Here is a 25,144-nt window from a genome sequence, read left to right on the forward strand (position 1 = left end):
CACGCCAAAAATAATGGCACTAAAAAGAAAATAACAAATGTTGGCAAGGTTGTTGGGAGATTGGAGCTTTTTCACACTGCTGGTGGGAATGTAAAATGGTACATCCTATGGAAAATGGTATGGCATTTCCTTAAAAAGCTAAAAATAGAAATACCATATGATCCAGCAATCCCACTGCTAGGTACATGACACTCTAAAGAAATAAGAGCTGTGATACAAATAGACATGTGTACACCATGGTCATTGTAACATTATTCACAGTAGCAAAAAGATGGAAACAACCTAAGTGCCCATCAATGGATGAATGGATAAACTGTGGTACACAGACACAATGGAATACTTCACAATGATAAAGAATAACGATAAATCCGCAAAACATCTCACAGCATGGATGAATCTGGAGGACGTGCTGAGTGAAATAAGTCAATCATAAAAGGACAAATATTGTATGAGACTACAATTATAAAAAAAGAAAAAAAGGTTAACACACAGGTTAAAAAAAAATTCTTTGGTTCCAGGAATGGAAGGAGGAGGGAGAGAAAATTACTGACTAGATAGAAGATACCTGTTGATAGTGGTGAAGGGAAAGGCAATACATAATATGGGGGGAAATCAGTATAACATGACCAAGGCAAAAGAAGACACTGAGAGGAACGCAAGAATAAAGGGCAACTACAGTAATTACTGTAGCAGACAATTTTGCAACAATAGTACTAACAAACAGTAATCTATGAATAGGATATATAGGTAGATATATATACTAAAGAGGTGTGGAGGGTTTAAGGGAGCACACTTGCAGATAGAGGTTTGGTTTTGGATATGTCTACATACACAGCTGTAGGTGCTGGATGTATATTAATATAGACAGTAGAGCACACTAGGGGCACAGTCATGGAAACTTCTTAGAGATAACCAAACACCTTGTGGGACAAAGCTCCTAGACTCGAAGGCAAATGACCCTAGACTTGGGGGGACATCTACACGAATTGGCACAACATAGTTCATAAAGACAGTGTTCTGCATTCTACTTTGGTGAGTAGCGGCTAGGGTCTTAAAAGCTTGTGAGCAGCCATCTAAGATACAACTATTGGTCTCTTCCCATTTGGAGCAAAGGAGGGAGAAGAAAACCAAAGACTTAAGGGAGCAGTTAGTCCAAAGGATTAACGAACCACATAAACCACAGCCTACATTACCCTGAGAGCAGAAGAACTAGATTGTGCCTGGCTACCACTACCGATCACTCTGACTGGGATCACAGCAGAGGGTCCTGGACAGAGCAGGAGAAGTACGTAGAATAAAAAATCAAATTCACAAAAAAGACCAGACTTACTGGTCTGACAGAGACTGGAGGAACCCCAGAGACTGTGGCCCTAAGACACACTTCTGACCTGGCACTGAAGCCATTCCCAGAGACTGCCTTTTAGCCAAACAATAGACAGGCCCATAAAATAAACAATAACACCCAAGAGGAACGTATTCCTTAGAACAATCAATTATATGAGATCAGAAGGACAACATTTGCCCAGAAGCAAAAATGAGAAGAAAGGACGAGGTAGAAAATTTGGATGAAAGGAAATGGGGAACCCAGGGTGGAAATGGGGAGAGCGCCGACACATTCAGGGGTTTGCAACCAATGTCATGGAATACTTTATGTACAAACTATCAAATGGGAAACTAATTTGCTTTGTAAACTTTCACCTAAAGCACAATTAAAAATTTTTTTAAAAAAGTGAAAAGACCAGCCAATAACTGAGATATGTAGTTGCATTACGTGTATGTAATTGCATTATATGTAATTGCATTGCATATAACCAACAAGGAACTTGTATTCCAGAAATTTCAAGAACTTCTATTCATTAAGGATTAAAGACAACTAAATAGGCAAATGGGCAGAATATAAACTGGTAATTCACAGAGAAGGAAACCTGAATGGTGAATAAAAAATGGAAAGAAATTCTTTCTCATATAGTCAGAGAAATGCAATTTTTTTAAAAGGTAAAAAACTATTATACTGGGATCCTCTTTGGGTAAACAGCAAAAAAAAAAAAAAAAAAAAAGTATATTTATGCCAAAATAATTTGTCAGGATGTATGAGAAACTTAAAAGTAGTTCCACCTCATTGGTGCCAGTATGATGGAGAAGGCAGAGACTAGAAAAACTTGGTTCACTGTATATTTAATACCTCTCTATGGGATTTGACCTTTTTTTTTTTGTAACCATTCACATATTACTTTTTAATAGAACAGACTTGTTAAAATTTTCATTTAAAAGCAAAACCTTACTTTTATCTTAATAAAATATTTAGAATGACAGTTTATTAACCTAAAATGAAAGACTGATAGAAAACCTTTTCTTTATGCTATAGTTTATTTATACCCATTGCCATCGAGTTGATTCTGATTCATAGCAACCCTGTAGGGCAGAGTAGAACTGCCCCATAGGGTTTCCAAGGAGCAGCTGGCAGATTTGAACTACTAACCTTTTGGTTAGCAGCCAGGCTCTTAACCATTGAGCCAAAAAGGTTGGCAGTTTGAATCCGATAGCTGCTGCTTGGAAACCTATGGGGCAGTTCTATTCTGTCCTGTGGGATCGCTGTGAATTGGAATTGACTCGACGGCAATGGGTATATTTATCAATTATACCTACAAATTAACGTTTCAAGATATTCTACACCGACTCCTCACTTACATGGTTAGGTTCCAAAGAACAGGTCGTTAGGTGAGAATCAGCATTACGGGAAAGTGGAGGATGACCACATCAGATCCCAAAATAGAAGATGACTATGACATCATTGCTTAACTGCCAGATTATATCACTACATAACTGCCAAGTCACTGAAAATCATGGCTTAGCCAAGTTGACACATTACCTTAACCATCACAGCCAGCATTACTCTCGCCTCGCACGTCGGCATTTGTTACTGCCAGACATACATCATTAATGCACAAAATAGTCGGCCAGTAGATTTCTTTCTATTGTCATAAATTGAAATGTCAGATAACGAGATAGTTGATAAGTTAGTAGTAGGTGTATTTACTTTGTCCTAAATTTCATTGCTTCGATCTCCCTTGGGAGTAAGGTTTTTCATTTATATTCTTACAGGTACTGAAATGTTTTCCCGTAGTTTGCTTTAGATTGTTTTAAAGGTATAAAGAGTTTTAAGTGTTATGTTTTATTTTTTTAAGTTTTAGTTGTAAGTTTCAAGAAAATGTTAGAAGCATAAATGAAATTTATACATTAAAAAAAAGTTAATTTTGTTGTGTAACACGCATGGTAGGGTTTTTTTTTTTTTTTTTTTTTTTTTGCTTGTTTGTGTTTGGTAATCCAAATTGAAAAGACTGAATTTTTCATCAATTGAGTTCATACGTAGTTTTAAAGCTCCTGAAGTAGTTTTGACAACCTCCCTGTTTTCCTGTCTTGAGAGCCTTAGGCAGCTTCTGTTCGTTGGACAGTTGGCTGAGTTCACTGAGCTGTGATTTCAGTTAATTCTCTTCTCCAATGTCCCTGGGTGATTTTTCTTTCTAAAGCAGCATTTATATATAGCCTTGATTACTTATGTAGGCCACTCTTAAATCCTAATGAGAAACTCTATCCCTGGGTTTAACTTCCTTAGGTGATAGGGTGAATACGAAGAGTTTTATGTCTGAAGTTGTGAAAATGCAACAGAACTTTGATATTATTGACAATACTCCCTAAAGGCCATAAGAGGGAGTGTTACTTGGCAAAGTTGTTACTTGGGAAGTTGACTTTTTTCAGTAAAGTGTGAGCTGTTCCTTTCCATATTTTAGAGTTAGAAGTAGGGTGTATTTTCCATAGATAGGAAACCTGAGTATAAGATAAAATGTCAAGAACCTTATATATGTGCAAACTTTAAATAGGGATTGAAACAGTTTTATATTATTTGCAGAGCAATGGATTACTTTTATATGGCCTTTCTTGCCATGGTCTTGTAACTCCCACCCAAATGATTGGGTGGGACTATGCAGAAAAGGTAATTGTGGCCCACCAAGGAGATTGGTGAGTTTTGCCATCCTGCTAGGCTTAAAATGAGCCATCCCAGAGGTGGGAAGAGAGGATCTCACCACCATCAAGGAAGAAGAACCAGGAGCAGAGTGCATCCTTTGGACCTGGAATCCCTGTGCTGAGACCCTCCTAGACCCAGGAGACAGAGAGAGTGCTATAACACCGAAGACAACAAGACAGTGAGAAGCAGCAGCAGAGAAACAGCAGCAGCGGAGTCAGGAGACTGGCAGGAGATGGTGTGGTGGGCTTCCTAGCCCACGGAGCAAGAAGGCTGAGTGCCTTTGGGCAGGAGGCTTGCTGGGGGAGTAGCGTGCCTCTGGGTACTTGGCGGAGCTAGGTTTGCTAACTCATGGAGCTAGAGCTGAGAACCTACAGGCTGAGGCTTACTGGTGGGGTAGGGTGCCTGGGGGCATTTATTGACAAATTTAAAAGAGCTTTGTAACAGTTGCCGGAGCAGGGCAGAAGCTGAGGGCCGAAGAGAGGCATGCCTGTGGGTACGGCTGAGAAGAGGCTGTCCTGATGGAAGCACTATATCCTGAGTGTTTCTGAACCTGAATTGTAACCTGTTACTTCCCTAATAAACCTGATAATCATGAGTAGGTCTGTGAGTTCTGTGTGGCCCCTGCAACAAATTATCAAACTCAGCTGAGAAGTATAGAGTGCCATGGGAGGGAGGGTTGGTGTCAGAATTGGTAAAGATGGTGGAGAGAGGAGGCATGTCTAACCTCCATCTTATAGGAATCATCCATGGGCTGTTGATCTTGAGTCTCCTTCTCCCTTGTGAAATTACAGGGGGTCAGATGCTGCCACACCATTTTTACACTATTCTTGAAATGGTTACTCATTTTTACATTTTGGGGTGTAATTTAATCAGGATTACTCTCAGATTGTTACTTGCTAGGACACATCTAGACTTGATGGTAGTTTCACTACATTTGTGTAGCATATCCTTCCCCCCTTTTTTTCATGTGCTGCATTTGCATAAAGAAAGTGACACCTTTTCTCCAGAAGTATTTCTAAAACCCAAATCATTGTATCATTTGTGTGTAAAAATAAACTTCAAGGGGGAAGAAAAAAAAACTATTAGAATAAAAAGGACTGGTTATAAATTACAGTTGTTGTCCAGTTGATTCTGACTCATAGGCAACTCCATGTGTGAGAGTAAACTGCTCCATAGGTTTTCAAGGGGGTGAACTTTTGGAAGCAGATTGTCAGGCCTTTCTTCCAAGGTGGCGCTGGGTGCTTCTTAGTGCCAACCTTTCAGCTAGTAGTCGAGCACTTAACCGTTTATTTCATGAATAACTGATGAAGGTTAGTTTACCACTTTGTGAATAGCAAGCTGACAAAAAATAAGTAAGAGTTCTTGTTTGATTTTCTCCTTTTTAAGTGGCATAATATGGAACTAAAGCTATTTTGGTTTTGTTTGGGACTCATAAGATTAGTTTAAGTTTTGTCTCAGGAAATAATACTTTTTTTCTCCACTTAGAGAAAGTAAGATTATGTAAGACATAGTAGTCTTATTTCTTTAGGTTACCTTCCATGGAAACATTTTCTAATCCTGCTTGAAAAGCCATTTTCTATTGAAAGCTTATTCCTGGCCCCCAACTCTTTGGGAGATTATTAGTGGCCTACCTGCTTGGAGAATCAGGTGGTTCTTATTCAGAGATTTATGTATTTTTTGGGTGATTGTATTTTGTGTTCTCCTTTTCACAAATGACCTGCCCCTTGACACAGGATAAATTTTAAGTCCATGGGGAAAGTAATCATTTAGAGGAACTAGCCCCTGCTTTTACATGCAGTGGGTTTGGGAAATGCTTCCGCTGTAATATGTGGAGACTTTCTTGATTACATGCTGCAAAGGTGGTTATTTAATTTGAAATCAAAGTTTGTCACTTTTTCTATACTTTCAAGATCTAGTTTCTCAGCTTTGTCTCTCACCTTTTCATAGGTTTCATTTTTTAAACAGACTGTATTTTATGTTGCCTTTAACATAATCTAGAATATGATGTAAGTATTTATTTCTCCAATGAATACTAATTGTACTTATTTTGTACAAAAAAATTTAAGGATCTTTAGGTGTACAAGAGGTCCTTGCTTGAAATCAAGGGGACACTATGTAATACAGCAAATGATACCTACTAAGATGCCTTGATAATTACTGGTGATTGGAATGTGAAAGTTGGAAACGAAGAAGAATCAGTAGTTGGAAACTATGGCTTTGGTGATAGAAACGATGTCAGAGATGGCATGGTAGAATTTTGCAAGATCAAAGACATATTAATTGTAAATACTTTTTTCAACAACATAAATGGCAGCTGGACACATGGATCTCACCAGGTAGAATACACAGGAATCAAATCCGCTACATATGTGGAAAGAGACGCTGGAGAAGCTTAATATCATCAGTCGGAACAAGGCCAGGGGCTGACTGTGGAACAGACCATCAATTGCTTACATGCAAGTTTAAGTTGAAGCTGAAGAAAATTAAAACAAGTCCACAAGAGCCAAAGTACAACCTTGAGTATATCCCATCTGAATTTTAGAAACCATCTGAAGAATGGATTTGATGCATTGAACACTAATGACTGAACACCAGATGAGTTGTGGGATGACAACAAGGATATCACACATGAAGAAAGCAAACGGTCATTAAAAACACAAGAAAGAAAGAAAAGACTAAAATGGATGTCAGAAGAGACTGTGAAATTTGTTCTTCAACGTAGAGTGAACAGAGGAAATGATAAAGTAAAAGAGCTGAACAGAAGATTTCAAAGGGCAGCTTGAGAAGACAAAATATTATAATGAAATGTGCAAAGACCTAGAGTTAGAAAATCAAAAGGGAAGAACATGCTTGGTATTTCTCAAACTGAAAGAACTGAAGAAAAAATTCCAGCCTCAAGTTGCAATCTTGAAGGATTCTATGGGCAAAATATCGAGCAATGCAGGAAGCATAAAAGAAGATGGAGGGAATACACAGACCAAAAAGTATTGGTCGGCGTTCTGTCATTTCAGGAGGTAGCATATGATCAAGAATCAGTGGTATTGAAGAAGTCCAAGCTGCACTGAAGGCATTGGCAAAAAAACAAGTCTCCAGGAATTGATGGAATACCAATTGAGATGTTTCGACAAACAGATGCAATGCTGGAAGTGCTCGCTCATCTATGCCAAGAAATTTGGAAGACAGCTACCTGGCCAACCAACTGGAAGAGATCCATATTTGTGCCCATTCCAAAGGAAGGTGATCCAACAGAATGTGGAAATTATCGAACAATATTTTCAATATCACACATAAGTCAAATTGCTGAAGATAATTAAAAAATGGTTGCAGGGGTACATCAACAGGGAACTGCCAAAATTTAAGCCAGATTTGGAAGAGGATGTGGAATGAGGGATATCATTGGTGATGTCAGATGGATCTTGGCTGAAAGCAGAGGATACCAGAAAGATGTTTACTTGTGTTTTATTGACTATTTAAAGTCATTTGACTGTGTGGATCATTAACAGTTTGGATAACATTGCGAAGAATGGGAATTGTGCTCATTAGGAACCTGTACGTAGCCCAAGAGGCAGTCGTTGAAACAAAACAAGGGGATACTGCGTGGTTTAAAATCAGGAAAGGTGTGCATCAGTGTTCCGTCCTTCACCAAACTTAGTCTGTGTACTGAGCAAATATTCCAAGAAGCTGGACTATAAGAAGAACGGGGCATCAGGATTGGAGGAAGATTCATTAGCCACTTGCAATATGCAGATGATACAATCTTCCTTGCTGAAAAAGAAGAGGACTTGAAGTACTTACTGATGAAGACCTTCAGTATGGATTACACCTCAGCATAAAACAAAAAAATCCTCACAAGTGGATCAGTAAGCAACATCATGATTAAACTGAGAAGCTACTGAAGTTGTCAAAGATTTCATTTTACTTGGATCTGCAGTCAACGCCCATGGAAGCAACAGTCAAGAAATCAAAGTATTATTGCATTGGATAGATCTGCTGGAAAAGACTTCTTTAAAGTGTTAAAAAGCAAAAATGTTACTTTGAGGACTAAGGTGCACCTGACTCAAGCATTGGAATTTTCAGTCGCCTCATAACGCTTTTTGAAAGCTAGACGATGAATAAGGAAGACCAAAGAAGAATTGATGCATTTGAATATTGAGTATACCATGGACTGCCAAAAGAACGAACACATTTGTCTTGGAAGAAGTACAGCCAGAATGCTCCTTAGAGCATACTTTGGACATGTCATAAGGAGGGACCAGTCCCTGGAGAAGGACATCATGCTTGGTAAAGTATAGGGTGAACGAAAGAGGAAGACCCTCAGCAGGATGGATTGACACAGTGGCTACAACAGTGAGATAAAACATAGCAGTGACTGTGATGATGGCACAGGACCAGGCAGCATTTCATTCTCTTGTACATTCGGTTGCTGTGAGTTGGAATCAATTCGATGACAGTTAACAACAACACTCAGATAACTGTAATACCAGGCTGTATAAAGTGTTAGGTCCTTCGCTAAGTTCTGTTGGTATGCTGAAGAAACAATCATTATCAGAGAAAGTGAGTTTGTAAGATGGGTAAGATTTAAACAGGGATTTGGGAAGTTAGTGGGACTATCATTCCAAGCAAGGAGGAGAAGAGTATAAGCACAATCAAAATTATGGTAGAGAAGTGATGTACTTTGAAAACAGAAGTCTGGAGCATTGGTATATTGAAAGGGATACTACTCTAAAGCAAATTGGATCCTTGAATGCCAGGAAAAGGAATTTTAGTTGATGGTAATTTCAGAGCTGCTTAAGAATGTTGAGCAGAGGAATGAAGAAGGGGAATTTGCTGATGGCTTGTAGATGGATTTGGACAAAAAGCGTTTTTTAGAGGCACAGAGACTAGTTGGTTAGTGTCACTGAGAAAGGGCAGATATAGGTGTCAGTAGAATTTGGCAATAGATTGGCAAAGTTTGAGGGTGTGGAGTGAGGGACAACTTTAAGAGAATAATGATACCTTTAACTGAAATTGGGAATTACAAGGAAGAGCTGGTTCTAGTTGAAGGCGACTTAGGTTTCAGAAATTTTGAGTTTTGCAGTTTCAGGACTAGAACCAGGTGAATAATTTGGCTGTCATTCCTATAGTTGAAACCTTGGATAATAATACATTTATTGTAATCTCTCTTAAAAAATGTATTTTTTACGAACACAAAGAAAAATGGTGTAGATGGCACACGAGACTGTTTACATTGGTTAAGTATATGGAGTAGGGGAGGAAGGAGATTTATTTATTTTTTTAATATGGTTTGGTTTTCTGAATCTCCTTTTATAATTTGAAAAACAATAAGAAGGGTTAACTATATGAAGAAAAAAATTCAATAATATAGAGGGAAAAAAGAACTTAGAGGGCATTTCTTAAACTGAAGGCAGGTATGTAGAGGAAGAAAAAGTCTGAATTTGGACCCTTGGGAATGCTTAAAATTTTTTTAAAAAATGTTTTAACTTTATTATCTATTTTTAATTTTAATGTGTTTTAGGTGAAATAAATGCTCAAGTTTAATGAGCAGGAAAGATAAAGCAGTGGCATGAGTTCAGTGTGAGACAAAGGAGGAATTAGCTGGAAGTGTAGAACTTGAACCTGAGTTCCTAAAGAAGTCTTTTAAAAAAAAAAGAATTTAAATATGCTCTAAGGTTTAATAGGAAAAAGTGTTTTTTATTTTGGTTCTTTTTAATTCTTCAGTTTTTGTTGATGGAATTATTTTAAATATTTTTAATGATTATAACATTCTTTAGGATGTGTTCTTTAAAAAAAAATTAACTTGTTAAAAACAATATGTATTACTACAAACTCATCTTAAAGATCCTTTCTTTAGTAATTTGGTATCTAGACCTATAGTACTACTTGAATTGCTTTGGAAATTAGAAAATAAGGGATGAGGTTTAAAATACTAATATGCTTGGTTTGTCCTGTTGAATGCTGACTTTACAAAACTCTTAGCCTTTAAGCATAAATTGTCTTGAGTGTTAATTGTATTAAAGTTCAGAACTTTGAAAATACTCATATTAAGTGAAGAGTAGCATCACTGTGTAGTAGAAACATTCGTTAGAATATTTCATTCCAATGACTTTTTCTTGTTTTTTCTCTTTAGGTATATTTGTATCCAGTGTTGTTCTCATCTTGTCACAGCGATCACTTTTCAAGTTTTACATGTACAGCTCAGCCTTTCTACTAGCTGCAACTTCAGTGTTGGTGAATTATTATGCTTCTTTGCATATTGACTTCTATGGTGCCTACAACACATCAGCTTTTGGAATTGAGCTACTTCCTCGAAAAGGGCTTTCATTATGGATGGCACTGATCGTTCTACAGCTAACATTTGGAATTGGATACGTAACACTACTCCAAATTCATTCCATCTATTCACGATTAATTATTTTGGATCTCTTGGTTCCTGTAATAGGCTTAATCACAGAGCTACCAGTACACATCAGAGAGATGTTAGTTTTTATTTCTTCTTTGATTCTCACATTAAATACAGTGCTTGTATTGGCAGTGAAACTTAAGTGGTTTTATTATTCCACACGATATGTCTATCTTTTAGTGAGGCACATGTATCGAATTTATGGATTACAATTACTGATGGAGGACACGTGGAAGAGGATTCGTTTCCCAGATATACTCCGAGTCTTTTGGCTAACAAGAATTACAGCTCAGGCTACAGTGTTAACGTACATTTTAAGGATGGCAAATGAAACTGAGTCTATCTTTATTTCTTGGGATGATTTCTGGGACCTTGTTTGCAATCTCATCATTAGCGGATGTGATTCTACACTCACTGTTCTGGGCATGAGTGCTGTCATTTCCTCAGTAGCCCATTATTTGGGACTTGGAATATTGGCCTTTATTGGATCCACTGAAGATGACGACAGGCGGCTTGGCTTTGTAGCACCTGTTTTATTTTTCATTTTGGCTCTTCAGACTGGTTTAAGTGGGTTAAGGCCAGAAGAGAGACTTATTCGCTTAAGTAGAAACATGTGCCTTTTATTAACTGCAGTCCTGCATTTCATCCATGGAATGACAGACCCTGTGTTAATGTCTCTCAGTGCCTCTCATGTGTCATCCTTTCGTAGACATTTTCCCGTGCTGTTTGTCTCTGCTTGCCTGTTTATTCTTCCTTGTTTACTCAGTTATGTTCTTTGGCATCACTATGCACTAAATACATGGTTGTTTGCAGTGACAGCCTTTTGTGTGGAACTCTGCTTAAAAGTAATTGTTTCTCTCACTGTTTATACGTTATTCATGATTGATGGCTACTATAATGTCCTCTGGGAAAAGCTTGATGATTATGTCTACTATGTTCGTTCAACAGGCAATATTATTGAGTTTATATTTGGAGTAGTAATGTTTGGCAATGGGGCTTATACTATGATGTTTGAGTCAGGAAGTAAAATTCGGGCTTGTATGATGTGCCTGCATGCATATTTTAACATCTACTTACAAGCAAAGAATGGCTGGAAGACATTTATGAATCGTAGGACTGCTGTTAAGAAAATTAATTCACTTCCTGAAATAAAAGGGAACCACTTACAAGACATAGATGATGTATGTGCAATCTGCTACCATGAGTTTACAACGTCTGCTCGTATTACACCATGTAACCATTATTTCCATGCACTTTGCCTTCGGAAATGGCTGTACATTCAAGACACGTGTCCAATGTGCCATCAAAAAGTGTACATCGAAGATGATATCAAGGATAGTTCCAGTACAGCCAACAACAGCGGATTTATTGCACCCAATGAAAATCCAGAGGAACCTATAATAGAAGCTGCTGCTGAATCTGACCGGGAACTGAACGAAGACGACAGTACAGATTGTGATGATGATGTTCAAAGAGAAAGAAATGGAGTGATTCAGCACACGGGTCCAGCAGCTGAAGAGTTTATTAATGATGATACTGACTGATTAAAATAGCATTTACTAATCGAGGTATTTAAAATTCAGTTCATCCAAAATGGAGTAATATGCTTCACTTCAGTGTATATCCAAGCACAAAAACAGTATCAGTGTTGAATCTGTGAATGGTTTTCCGTTTACTGTGATGTGCTACTGTAAATATACCTCTTTAATTACTTCTGGTCTCTTTGGTGACCTATTTAAATTTGTGTACATTATTGTACATAGAATAAAATGTTTTCACGTTTTTATGACAAAATTTGAACAAACAGTTTTTTAATAGACATAGTAATACAGTGCGTCAACTGTGCCAAAGATTCCTCAATGAAAGTATATAATGTATCTAACTCTGGACCCTAGTTTGTCTTTAAAATGGGTGGGAGAATGAAAATGCAAGTCAGAGCAAACCACATTAAAGTCAAGGAAATACAATAATTTGGAACAGAGGATAACGGCTATACATTGTTTTAAAACTAAGGAAAAAATAAGCCTACCAGATCAACTGAGAAGCTTTTTTGAAATCTGAGAGTAGTAGCAGTGTAGTTGTGCTGAGTTTGAAGTCATGATTCACAGACTGTTTAGAGAAACAGTCCTGTATCAACTAAACTCTGATATGAACCAGAATGTGCTAGTTGTTTAATTTTGATGTAAAAGCAATGTATTTGCTAGTCATTCTGTGTTTGAAGTGTTGACAAAATGGTCCTTTCAGACTTTTGAAGAGATTACAAAATGAAAATAGTTGGGAGTTTTCATTGTTTTAAACTAGGGCTTTAAGTGATGATCTAAAAAATCCTGATCTGATTTTATGGATATAAATGAGAAGGATGGTGTGTGGTGATATACAATACCTCTTTAAACAGCTTCCAGATAAGTCCTTTATTGAAACTTTCAGTAAGTTTTACCATGAAATTTTACATACATTATGGGAAACGGAAGACATCCAGTTACATATCAGGGAAAAATATTTTAATGGTGTTGTTATACAGAGTATTGGCTAATTCCAGTGGGTCCTCATCTCTTACTGCCGACATTATCTCCAGTATTTGACTAAAACAAACAAACGAACGGACCGTCAAATTTCGAAGTACATGTTCTCTTTTAAAGGTCTACAATCATCATTTTCCACACAAAGATAATGTACTAGTACCTTTAACACAATGAGCAAAGCTCAGTAATTAAAATTTTCAGCAATATCACAAACTTTTAACTTATTACTGGTAGAATATTTACAGCAATTAGAGACAAATTTCTCGGGCTGTCTTACATACAACTAGAGCCAAGAACCAGGTTCAAATATATTATAACACCAGCCATCTCTATAACGTGTAGCACAATTATGAACTTAACCCAATGGAAATGAAGACTGCTTTTAAACGGGGTCACGACATATATTAGTGGGTCACGATGAGCATTTAAAAAAAAGTATACCACACTTAGGGTAACTACTATTTCATTTTTGGTTTTATTCATATATGTGTGTATGTACTGTGGGGGCAGCAGTCAAAGTGTGACAGCTACTGCTTAGAGAACTAGTTCTTTAGATACAGCAGGAAACTGCTGCATGATCCCTAGCACAATGATAGCAAAGGAGGTTATGTTCTTTGAATAATGCAGTGTTGTGATTGGGGGAGGGGAGGGGTGATGATAGAGACGGGAAAGAGCTTACTACTGATCCTATACTGTTCCTCTTGCAAGAGAGGACAGCCCAGGTGGCCATCTTTCAGTTTCTCTGCTTAGAATCATAATTAGCAGTAGTGCTTCCTAGCAATATTATATATAGGTAGAATATTTTTTATACGTGAGCTAGAAAACTTTGAAGTCAAACATATACTCATAGTCTTAAGCTTTTTGTTCCCTTAATGAGTATCTTAAATGTGAACACCAGAAGGAATTAGAGAAGATTTAAGATTTAACGAATTTTTTCTTGTTCTGTAATAGTGGCACAAAAGCCTACTTAATATACTAAATGAACTGACTGTATGAAATCTTTGTTGACAGTCAAAATATGCTAAATGCAAATCTATTAACATTTAAATTAGGACACTAAAAGTCCAGTTCTCTTAGTAAGCTGCGGAATTTTCCTCTGTATGAACTACTGGGAATTGGAACTTAAAGAGTGCTGCTAATCGTGTACGATTTCAAAGTTCATCATAGCTTTTCTAGAAATATAAAAGTCTACTGGAGTTCAGTAGAATATTCTATTGTACTAAGTCTGATAATACAAAGTTTATGGCATTCTTAGAACAACTTTTTGCACTTGAGCTATTTCCATGTATATTCAGTAGCCTAAAAAGCTGCAGTCATTCTAGAAAAGAATATGAAGTTTAGTGTCCCTGAGAATTCAATGGTTTCTTTTGTTTAAGGTGACATTTTTACAGTAGGCACAGGTTTTAAAGGTCATGCAAACAGTAATCTGATTCAAGCATTACTACATGCATAGTACTGTGCAACAGCTATGATTCCTGCCACCCATCTCTCCATTTCAGCCCTTCCCACACTGATGCCAGTTACAGCTTAAAAAAAAAAAACACAAAACTGCCACTTTCCCGATTAAAATCCTCTGCATCCTGATAAAATCTACTACTAAGCTTGGCATACAAAAGCCCTCACGATGTGGCCTCACTCTGCCTTCCCAGACTCATATTCTCCCACTTACCCCTGGCATCCTACTTTCTGCCACACTAAACTCATTGTTCCCCTGATCAGTCAGGCCCTCGGAGTCAGCCTTTGCTCAAGATGATTGTCTTTGTCTGGCCTAACTCCCAGTCAGGCTTACAGAACTGGTGAAATGTCACCTCAGTAAAGCTCTCCTATTTCTCCCGTGTCCTAGGGTCCCAGTGGTATACCTCTATAGCAGCACTATAATTTATCTGTTTGCTCCAGGAGGGCAGGGATCCTTGTCTGATCTGTTATGTTAAATGTCTTATCCATAGTGCCTAGCAGGACGTACCTACTCCTACTGTGGATGAATGCGGGCAGGGACTACCTTGATTCCTTTGGAGCCTTAGTAACTTGTACCTTTCCTGCCATGGGAGGAGCTCCAAAATGTTTCAGGGAATTTATAATCTAAAAGGGAGTGAAGATCTCTGTATAAATAATTACAACACAGAACTGGTAGTGGGATGGAGGTTGATAAAATGGCTTTGATAAATAGGAATTAACATGCTAATTAGTAATTAGCACTAGACTAAGAGGCGTGTGCTTTCGAAATGTGGTTTAAATGTTTTCAGTTGGCAAATGTTCATTTTCCCAAGCTCCGCCTACTCTATTAAAGAGTTGGTATTCATGATGACAGTTGATACCCAAGCCTTTATTGTTGTCTACATTTAAAAACACCTTGAAATCTGGTCTTCAAAATATATAGTTCAGGTCAATACTTATAATTTTACCCAACAGGCAGTTTGGAAAACTGACTTGGGGTACACTGTTGGCACTACTTCCTCTCAGCTGGCTACTGGCAAAATACTCATTTCTTGTCTCAAAAGAATTATTCAGAAATATTATCTCTTGACTGAATTTGCAAGTACCTTTCATAAAAAATGCAAGTGATTCTTTACTAACCAGATTTTAAAAGTATTCCTCCCACTATGAATTTTGAAGCATTCAGTTTCAAAGTCGTTGTCAGTACCAATATGTTGATAAAGGAAAAGAATCTTTCAAAATATATTTATAGAACAATCTTTCTCTTCTCTGCCTGCTGAATTTTAGATATGGCTTATGTAGTACTCTTTGTTTTAAAAAAAATAAAAAAGATGGTGCACATAGAAGGAATTATTCTAGTCCAAAAGTAATTCAATATTAATTTTTATAAATGTGTTATAAATATGCCCAACTGTCTGAACTGGTAAACCATACTAGATTTGATATAAATTTAAATAATCTGTGCAAACAAAAAGAAATTGGATGATGTGCCCATTAAAATGATGTAACAAACCTTTCCTGTATGTTACAATGTTCTTCAACAGCTCCTTGTCAGATGGGTAACAGAGTCCCTCTTTTCACATGTACTATGTATTAAAAATTACTCTGAATTACTGCTTTTACAGAAACTGAAATTCTCTACCATTTTTTGGTGGCTGGAAAAAGGAATCCTCTCTATCGCTCCAGAAAGAGTTGTTAGTTTTATTCAGGTTGAAAAATCATTTAAAATACAGATACTCTTCACAGAAAGGTCTCCCATTAAGGCTGCATTTTTATAAATGTCAGCAGGGAAGTTGGAGGACTTAAACCAGGTAAGGTGATTATGTGGGTAGCTTAAAGAATTTTTCTGCCTCCAACAAAATGACAAATGACCAAAATCATAGGGTTTCTCACAGGGGCAATAAAATCACTTTGGGTTGAGATAAAACCAAACCAAACCTGTTGTGGTCGAGTTGATTCCGACTCTATATAGGACAGAGTAGAACTGCCCAATAGGGTTTCCAAGGAGCGGCTGGTGGATTTGAACTGCTGACCTTTTGGTTAGCACCCGTAGCTCTTAGTCACTGAGCAACCAGGGCTGAGAAGAGGGCAAAAAAATCACTTTGGTTGAGAGGATCTGAAAAGAGTGGAGCTAAAGCAGTTCAGGTGCAAATTCCTTCAAATCACTGCATTAAAATGGTGGTCTCTGGAACTTCATTTAGATTTCACAAAACTTCAGTAACACCATACTAATTCTGTCCTTCCAATTCTTTTTGTAAGTGGCATTTAGTGGTTGATTTTAATGTTTACTAGTGTTTTTGAAGACCATGAAAGCAAAATACTTACATTATATGGCAAGGTTCATTTCTGTCTTTCAAGCAGTGCCCGTTTTCCCACTTCTTTTTGGTAGGAAATGAAGTTTTTATGTATTTTGATCCTGCATGTGTACTTTTGACTCCACACCAAGGTGCATCTAGAGTTAAGCAAAGAAAGAGAAGTGTCTCCTATAGGTTTGTTTACCTTTTTATTGTGTTTTTAATGAACATTTCAAACTAATACATAGCCTCTAAAATATGTCTCTATTCAGCTTCAAAAAAGGCAAAATTAATGTAACAAAACATTTTAAGAAAAGCAAAAACCTTGAATTGTACAAAATCTTATGTGTTTTATAGGACTCACTTTTTTTTCCTGCTAACATTATTGGATTATAGCATACTTTAAAAAAAAAACAAAAAACCCTAAACCTAAAAGAAATACAATTATAACTTGAAAACATTTATTTTAAATTTTTATATTGCCTTTACTGAATGTAAAACAGTGTCTTTGAATACTGGAGTTATTCATTTACCTATTTCTTTAATAAAGAAATTATAATAGCTTACATATTTTACAAGCATTGTACTTTTAATAAAAACATTTAATTTTTTCTCTACACTTATGATTCATGATTTTATTATAGTAAAAATGCTACAAATGAACAGATACATAAGGTGAGGTCTGTGAGGGTTTCTAATGCAGAGAGCTTCCATATCCCAAAAAGGGACGTGCTGCCCTCCTACCTGCATCGCAATCTATCACCAACCAGGAAGCCCCTGAAAATTTTCATTTTCGTGACTACCAAGAAAATAATGATTTCTCCAGAACGGCTTAATCTACTAGAGTTCATAATATAAGGATAAGGAAGCCTTGAGTTCCATGATTTAGGTTATATTTTTAGCTTCTATCCTTGTTTTATTTTAGGAGGCAACAGATTAATTTCTAAAATTTTTATTGTTGCTGTTAGCTGCTGTCATTGTTCTACCACTCATGAAAATCCTATGCACAATGGAACAAAACGCTGCCTGGTCCTGCACCATCTCCATGATTGGTTGAAGATTGGACCCTGTGATCCATAGGGTTTTCACTGGCAGATTTTTGGAAGTAGATTGCCAGGTATTTCTTCCTTGGCTGTTTTAGTCCAGGAGCTCTGCTGAAACCTATTCAGCATCATAGCAACATGTAATCTGCCACTGACAGAGGGGTGGTAGCTGTGTACAAGGTGCATTGGCTTGGAAATGAACCTGGGTCTCCCACATGGAAGGTAAGAATTCTACCAGTGAACCACCAATGCATCATTCTTATACTATATTCTTGTACAATGTTTTAATTTTTTGCACTTTATTTAAAAAGTGTTGGAGAATTAAATCATTATAAAGACTGTGTAAAAAAATTCTAATAGTTTTTGAAAACCTGAGGTGAAATGCTTATTAGCCAAGACTCTTCATTTAATTAAGTATTCACAGCTACAACCTAAATTCTTAATTACCACATGTTCTGACATCCATTTTTTAAGTGCTTAACCTTAGTCAAACTTCTAAAATTAAAAAAAGCCACTTGCATAAATATTTTTCCATCCATTGATAGCAGCCCCCAAAGGTCTTCTGAAAAGTATAACTGTTGATTGAAGCTGAGCATACTGTTTGTTCATTTTAATGGTAAACCTGAGGTCAGATTTTTTCTCTAGGTTTTTTTTGGTATGGCTTAATGAAAATTAAAATTCTAAAAACATAAAACTTACCAGTCTCAATCATTAATTTTTCACTAGGTATTGACTTCAAAACTTCTAAATTAGCCTCAGTTTTCAGTGAGCTAAAAAAAAAAAAAGAAGTCTGTATATGAATACACACATATATACATATATATATACACACACAGTATGTATATATAAATAATAAACAGGTGGCATTTAACAAATAACTTTCATATTATAAACTTACGTTTAACATAAATTACAAACTTTAGTTGGCCACACTGGCAGTATACTTATCACTGTAGCATGTGTTTGCACATTTGTATCCTTCACAGAATCCAAATATTTGTCCCAACCAGATGCTACCTTAAGGGGGATGCAATTTTTCATGCTTCTTAGTTGATTCTCCAATAGCTTTCTGTATCATCCAAGTAAAATTTAACTTTTTAAAAGAATTCATTTACTCCTCTGTAATTTGCATAACTCTGAGGTGCTCATAAAGCTGTTTGAAGGATTCTTTATGGGCCAAATACAGGGATTCACTGGTGTGAAGGAATCAGTATTAGACAGTCAAAGTTCATGTTTCGCTAATGAAAAATATAATCTTCACAAAGGATGGAAATCACAATTACTGTTAGAATGGTGGGTTTATTTAACAAGGAGATGCCATTTTGATTCTCGCTCTTTTGTAGGTACCTTTCCCCACCCTCTATCTGGAAAGTTTTAGGATCTTCCATTATTCTTGATGTTCTGAAACTTATGATGCTCTGTCTGAGTATAAATCTTTTTTCATCATTTGGGCAGTTGTATCCTTCCAATTTAGACTGTCCTCCTCCAAACTCAGAAAATATTATTTGGGGGGTAGGGAAGACATTGCTTCTTTTCTTCCTTCTCTCTTTCTGGGACTTCATTAGTTAGAGATTGTAGGACCCCCGAATTGGTCCACTAAGCCACTTCGTTCATGTATCTTTTTTTCTGGGAGATTTCCTTGATTTTCAGTTCCTCAGACAAATTGAATTATTGGCCCCAATTCTTTACTCTCTAATAGAATTTTATATCTGCACTCTTGCAATGGTTACCTGATAGGAAGAATGAACCCTGCCCCTGGACTGCAAAACTTGTTTGCCAATAGGGTGACAAGGCCTGAAATGCACTTAGGTGGTTTGGTTTGCACTCAGGTATCTACTGAGTAGTTGCTACCTTCTTCAGCCTGTGTGCCCAGAATGAAAACGTGGCACAGACCTGAACCCAACATGTAGCATTGTGGCAGAGATGCTAAGTCTCAATAAGCCAGACTTCAACCAAAAAAAACACAAAAAACCAAACCAGTTGCCATAGAGTCCACTCCCACTCATGGCAACCCCACGTGTGCACAGCAGAAGTGCACTCCCAGGACTGAGCAGCCTCCAGCTGAAGGGGCTAATGGTGAGCAGCATGATGAATGACAGAAAAAAGACATCAAAACACATCTTAGTAAAATTTCATAATACCTGAGAGAAACAGCTAAAAGTTTCCTCAGGAAAAAAAAAGGTCACATGAAAAAGATCAGAAATCACAATAGCAACTGAGTTTTCATCTTCAACACTGGAAACTAGAAATGGAACAGTGTAAATTTTCCATGAAAATTATTCCCAACTTAGAATTTTATAACCAGAAAAACTATCAAGTGGATTTTTTTTCTTTCTTTAAATATCCAGACAAACGTTTAAGAGGTGTATAAAATAAACTCATTTTCAAAGTCTCAAAAATTTACTTCCCATGCATACTTCCTCAGGAAGTTATCAGAGGATGTGTTCCATAAAAATGAAAAATTCATGGGATCTAAAAATAGGAGGTCCATCAAGAAGAGACATGAGTCCAAAGTGAAGCAGAAAGATGGAAAGGGCTGAAACTAACAGAACTATCAGATTATCTACACAGGTTTCCTCATGTGGAAAAATACAGGCATTTTAGAGAGCTACTGGAAAGTGTGAGAGGGCTTTGGGTTTTGAAGAAAGCCAAGTAAATTCAAAAATGAAGCAACTTACTCCAGGAAAATAAAAAAGTGGCATAAGAAAAGGATTAAGTATGTTATATCACATGGGTTCAGCATTTAATAATATTTACATAGGCATAATAATGAAAACACTGAATATGGATATAACCAAATATTCTGAAATAACTAGATTGAGAGGCATACAGATAGAATAACAGAGGTGAGAGGGATATAAAAATTAAAATGTTCATATACCTTAATAAGAATAGACAGTTAAAGGGGATGAATCAAGAGACAATTTCATCTAATTTTGGAATATGGCGATCAATAGCAAAGTGGTTGCCTCAGAAAAGTTCACTTAGGGGTGGAGGGCAGGCTGGGGGGACTGTGATAATGGTTTATAAGTCTTTTAGTACTATTTGACTTTTTAATCCATATATATGTATTCCCGTGCATATTAATTTATAAATTTAATTAAATTATTAATTTAAAATATGAACGTAGCATCTAGGATATTTAGGTAAGTCTGAACTCTACTGCAGACAATTCCATCGTTATATTTTACTAAGGGGATTTTAGTAAAAAATAATGTAATCAGAAAAGAATTTTAAGGGAATGAAACCGTGAAGAGGGGAAACAAGTCTTATACTATTTTGCAATTCATTGAATAAACTACACTGCCAGCGTGTGAAGAGACACAGGTGGAAGCTACTGGGTATTTGGAATAAAATGGACCCAGGGGCCTGCTGTGCTGGCCAACCGCTGAGTGCCCGAGGCTGAGTTTGGTATTACAGCAGCAGGTCACAAAATGAGAAGCCAGAGGACACAGCTTTTAGTGGTAATTACCACCCTCATGAGTAACTTTATATCTGTTTCTAAACTTCTGAGCCTCAGTTTCTTGATCTACAGAGATAAATAAGATGGTTATGCCACAGTATTATAACCTTTCCCTCATTGTCAGACATCACTGTGTATATGTATATGCAATGGTGTGAACACCCATGTTTTAAAGGAATAAAATGATTTGAGAGAATGAGTCAGATGGTTAGATAAAGTTAGCTGCTGATCTCAACACAGATTGCATTCCATTACTGGAACACAGGGTGGTTTATAACTTTCAAGCTTTAACTCCTAATAGTGATGTACTATTCCATTTCTTACTTAAATAATGACTGAAATTCTCAAGCAAAGATCAGTGCAAAACATGCATAAATTTAGTAAAGGCAGACTGAAGTCTTTATCAGCAATTCACTGTAAAACAATTCAAGAAATATGCTTAATATAAAAGTTTAAAAAAAAACTAACAACCTAATAAGAACGTACCAACCATTGAACCCTATGTAAAAATCCAAGTCAATCAGAGCAGCTGCTGCTTCCTTGGTACCATCAAAAGAATGCACCTAAGGACACATAGGTATAATTATTTTATTATAGTAATTACAATTTCTTTAAAATTCTAAGTAACATTAATTAGACTTTCTAAGCAAAAACACAGATGCATGTAATGGTTTTAGGTCAAATATGGTGGCCCTTACAGTTTTTGTTTCCATGTCAGATTTCACAATTATAACCTGTCATTCACTGATGTGAAGTGAGAAGGACTTAGCTGCCTAGAATTTCTCACTGTGCAGTGACATCATTGCAGATAATGCCAGGAAGGGGGGACAGGGGCACGGAGCCATGTTCTTAGACAAAAGCATGAGGAAAAGTTAGAAATGTTAATAAAACCATTTAAAATGTAGTTTTAAATACAGTTCAATTTTTCTGTTATAGGATTTTTTTTTCTGAAAGAGAAGTGACTCTTTTAAAAGGCAAATTTGAAGAAGATGTATTAACTAAAGAGGCTGTGGGAATGTTGCTCAAAATGTAAATTGTTACACAGTCAGTATCAGCTCAGCAGGCAAAAAGGATTGGGGATGGTGTTTCTCTCCTTTAAAGACAAAGGGATTAAAGCATAGTCTTTCATACTTTGGATGCATTCATGTAATCAAGAAACAACAAACAATAAAAAACAACAACTTTCCTTTAAAGGTAAGGTCACTTAGAAAATGACGTATTAACATTAAACCCGGAGTCTGAATACACTATGGCTAACATGCTTTTCAGCAATAAAGAAAAACTATGCTACACAGCTGGCTATAAAGGCCTTATTCTTTCCCCAAACATTTCTAGTTAACTAGAAAACACAGCCTTCATTAACATCAAAATAATTTTAAATGTGGTTTCTCATAAAGCATTTCAGATAATTAATTACCTATAGATTCTTTATTTGGAAATTTCTTTTTTCATAAACATCAAATATTTAAGCTAGATTCATTCCTATTGCTGTTGTTAATTTTTTAAACTACAGTGAAACCTGTGAGAGCCGGAACTCAACAGCACTGCCTTGTTTTTCTGGGTCTCGAACATTTTCTGCCTTTGACAGGGTACAGTCTTAACACTGTTCTATCGCTCATTTTGGTGGAAAATATTTGTGTTTTCCTTCTCTGACGAGTTTCCACCTTACATAGGTTCCTGCTCTTGCAGGTTTTACTGTATTATTACATCATCTAAGTAAATTCTTATTCAGAAATAAAGCAAATGGGTCAAGAGGTAGAGCCTGAAGGTTAAAATAAGCGCCACCAGTAATCCCAAGGGCATTATCTAAGGCCTCTCTTAATTCCAAAGGACAGCTTCTAAAGGATATATTACAGGGTCAGTAAACTAAGACGAAAATGTGCACAGTCATGTTAACACCACAGAAGTGCAGAAAACATACACATTACTAGTAGCATGAAACAGAGGCTAAAAACTCGAGAGAACTGTCAAAGGAACACAGCGTGGGTACTATAGTAAGTGCTCAGTGCTATTTCCTTTTTCTTTAGTTGGCACAGTATATGTGATTTACATACTTGGGTAAGAGCTCTTTCATTAGAGACCAGCGAGTCACTCCTGAAATGGTTTCCAAAAAAATGTGCGTACATAAGACTTTTTTCCCAGGCAGATTTTTCAAAGGAGTCCATAATACAAAAAGATTAAAAATCACTGCTATGGATCCATCGTTAAGTGGTGGGCAGATAATATTTCTGGGAAATGCCTTAAGACTAATGACTGAAATGACAGTATGGGAGCAATGTTGAGAGCAGAATGCAAATCACAGAAAAGAGAATGAGACTCTGGATCAGTGAGAACAGTAAATGAACACAGCTAACAAATTAAGATGCACACCTGAAACAAATGTTAAACTATTTTAAAATATTGTAAAAATTACTTTATATTTTGCTTAAAATTTAAATGGGAGACTACTAAAGAATGACTCATGGAAGAGGCAGAAAAAAGATTATCGCACACTCTTAAAATTTATGGGTTTTCTTGTGAAAAAGAATATTGTACTCATCCTTGTACTTTGAACAAAGGAACTGTAAATAAAAGTGTGATTTATGTTTGTATTACATTGGCCCATAGATACAACAGTCAAATTTACATGTCCTTCAAATTAACTAATTAGTAACTTCACTGCTGACAGGTGACTACTTTAGAGGTTAACCTTAATAACCAAGGTGCTTTTGTGCCTCATATAGGGAAACAATTATTTTATACTTACCACTCCACCCACACACCGATCTCTATTTCTTTTCATTATGTCTGTGAATTACAAACAGAAAGAATGTTTAACAAATAGCTTAATTTCTGCTAAATTTTTAAATTATAAGTGAGAAAGTTTTAACTCACCCAAAAATTCAGCATGTGAGTTTCGACAATGAAGAAACATTGGTAATTTTGTTTGTTCTGACAGTTCAAACTGTTTCTCAAAATATCTGCATAATGCAAAAGACATTTCCTCGTTAAAATTTTATTTTAGCATGAGAAAAATAATTACATCTAACGATTTTTTAAATCAATGCAATTTTACTCTTTTGAAACTATCAGAAATAAATAGCACATTCAAACATTTCCAACACATCAGGCTTAGCAGAAGGCTTTTGTAACACACAAGTTCTAGAAAGGGATATTTCATTTTCTGGGAAGAGGAAAAAACATATTGAGTCTTTTCTAAATTATCTTCAGAAACGCCTGTTAGTTCTTCCATGATAACGACTGGGTAAATATGTAGAACTTTACTACTGACTCTTTGAAGTAAACAGCAGTAAGATTTATGTTTAGAGTGACTGGGGATGTTCTCCCAAGTAATTGCTTTTAACTACCTTTCCTACCAAATCCCAGCAGACGTGCATATCCACCCCATATCCTGCAGCACACGGTGGTGGTACAACTTTCACTACTGTCTTAGGCCACACTAGCTGGCCGAGTCCATCAGTGCGATTCAACTCATGAAAATGAGAAGCCAGGTAGAGCTTTATACCCAGTGCTAATCAATTCCGCTTTGCAACCAATTTTCTATATGCTGTTATAAAAGAAATTACCGATACTGAGCAAAAAGACAGAAAAAGGATTCTCCTAAAAATAAATGCAAGTATTTGTTAAATGTTGTTAGGTGCTGTTGAGCTGGTTCTGACTCATAGCGACTCCATGTATTACAGAACGAAACGTTGCCCGGTCCTGTTGCATCCTCACAACAGTAGGTATGTTTGAGCCCTTTTTTGCAGCCACTGTGTCAATCCATCTCGTTGAGGATCTTCCTCTTTTTTGCTTACCCTCTACTTTACTAAGCACAGTGTCCTTCTCCAAGGGAATGTTCCCTCTTCACAACATGCCCAAAGTACGTGAGATGAAGTCTCACCATCCTTGCTTCTAAGGAGCATTCTGGCTGTACTTCTTCCAAGACAGATTTGTTCATTCTTCTGGCAGTCCATGGTATAGT

The 25,144-nt window shown here is 36.6% G+C and overlaps 2 protein-coding genes across 3 annotated transcripts in view; one reads left to right on the forward strand and one right to left on the reverse strand.

The window, feature by feature from the left end:
* Window positions 1–12,458, forward strand: part of RNF139 (ring finger protein 139) — a 29,494-nt gene extending 17,036 nt beyond the window's left edge. The window contains exon 3 of the mRNA XM_004372994.2: window positions 10,152–12,458. Within this exon, the coding sequence (XP_004373051.2) occupies window positions 10,152–11,968 (1,817 nt within the window). The 3' untranslated portion in view covers window positions 11,969–12,458. The remainder of the gene's footprint in view (window positions 1–10,151) is intronic.
* A 350-nt stretch (window positions 12,459–12,808) lies between these two features.
* TATDN1 (TatD DNase domain containing 1) overlaps window positions 12,809–25,144 on the reverse strand; it is a 33,280-nt gene continuing 20,944 nt past the window's right edge. Inside the window, exons 6-12 of one of the 2 annotated variants that reach the window (XM_023728186.1) lie at window positions 24,055–24,140; window positions 23,927–23,967; window positions 21,667–21,743; window positions 18,417–18,487; window positions 16,706–16,832; window positions 15,521–15,544; window positions 12,822–13,006 (exon numbers count right to left, since the gene is read on the reverse strand). In XM_023728186.1, the coding sequence (XP_023583954.1) occupies window positions 12,904–13,006; window positions 15,521–15,544; window positions 16,706–16,832; window positions 18,417–18,487; window positions 21,667–21,743; window positions 23,927–23,967; window positions 24,055–24,140 (529 nt within the window). In that variant the 3' untranslated portion in view covers window positions 12,822–12,903. Of the gene's footprint in view, window positions 13,007–15,520; window positions 15,545–16,705; window positions 16,833–18,416; window positions 18,488–21,666; window positions 21,744–23,926; window positions 23,968–24,054; window positions 24,141–25,144 lie in introns of both variants that reach the window. The other variant, XM_004372995.1, reaches the window with a different exon arrangement.

This window comes from Trichechus manatus, unplaced genomic scaffold (genome assembly GCF_000243295.1).
Source record: "Trichechus manatus latirostris isolate Lorelei unplaced genomic scaffold, TriManLat1.0 scaffold00022, whole genome shotgun sequence".
In the NCBI taxonomy this organism is placed as follows: Eukaryota; Metazoa; Chordata; class Mammalia; order Sirenia; family Trichechidae; genus Trichechus; species Trichechus manatus.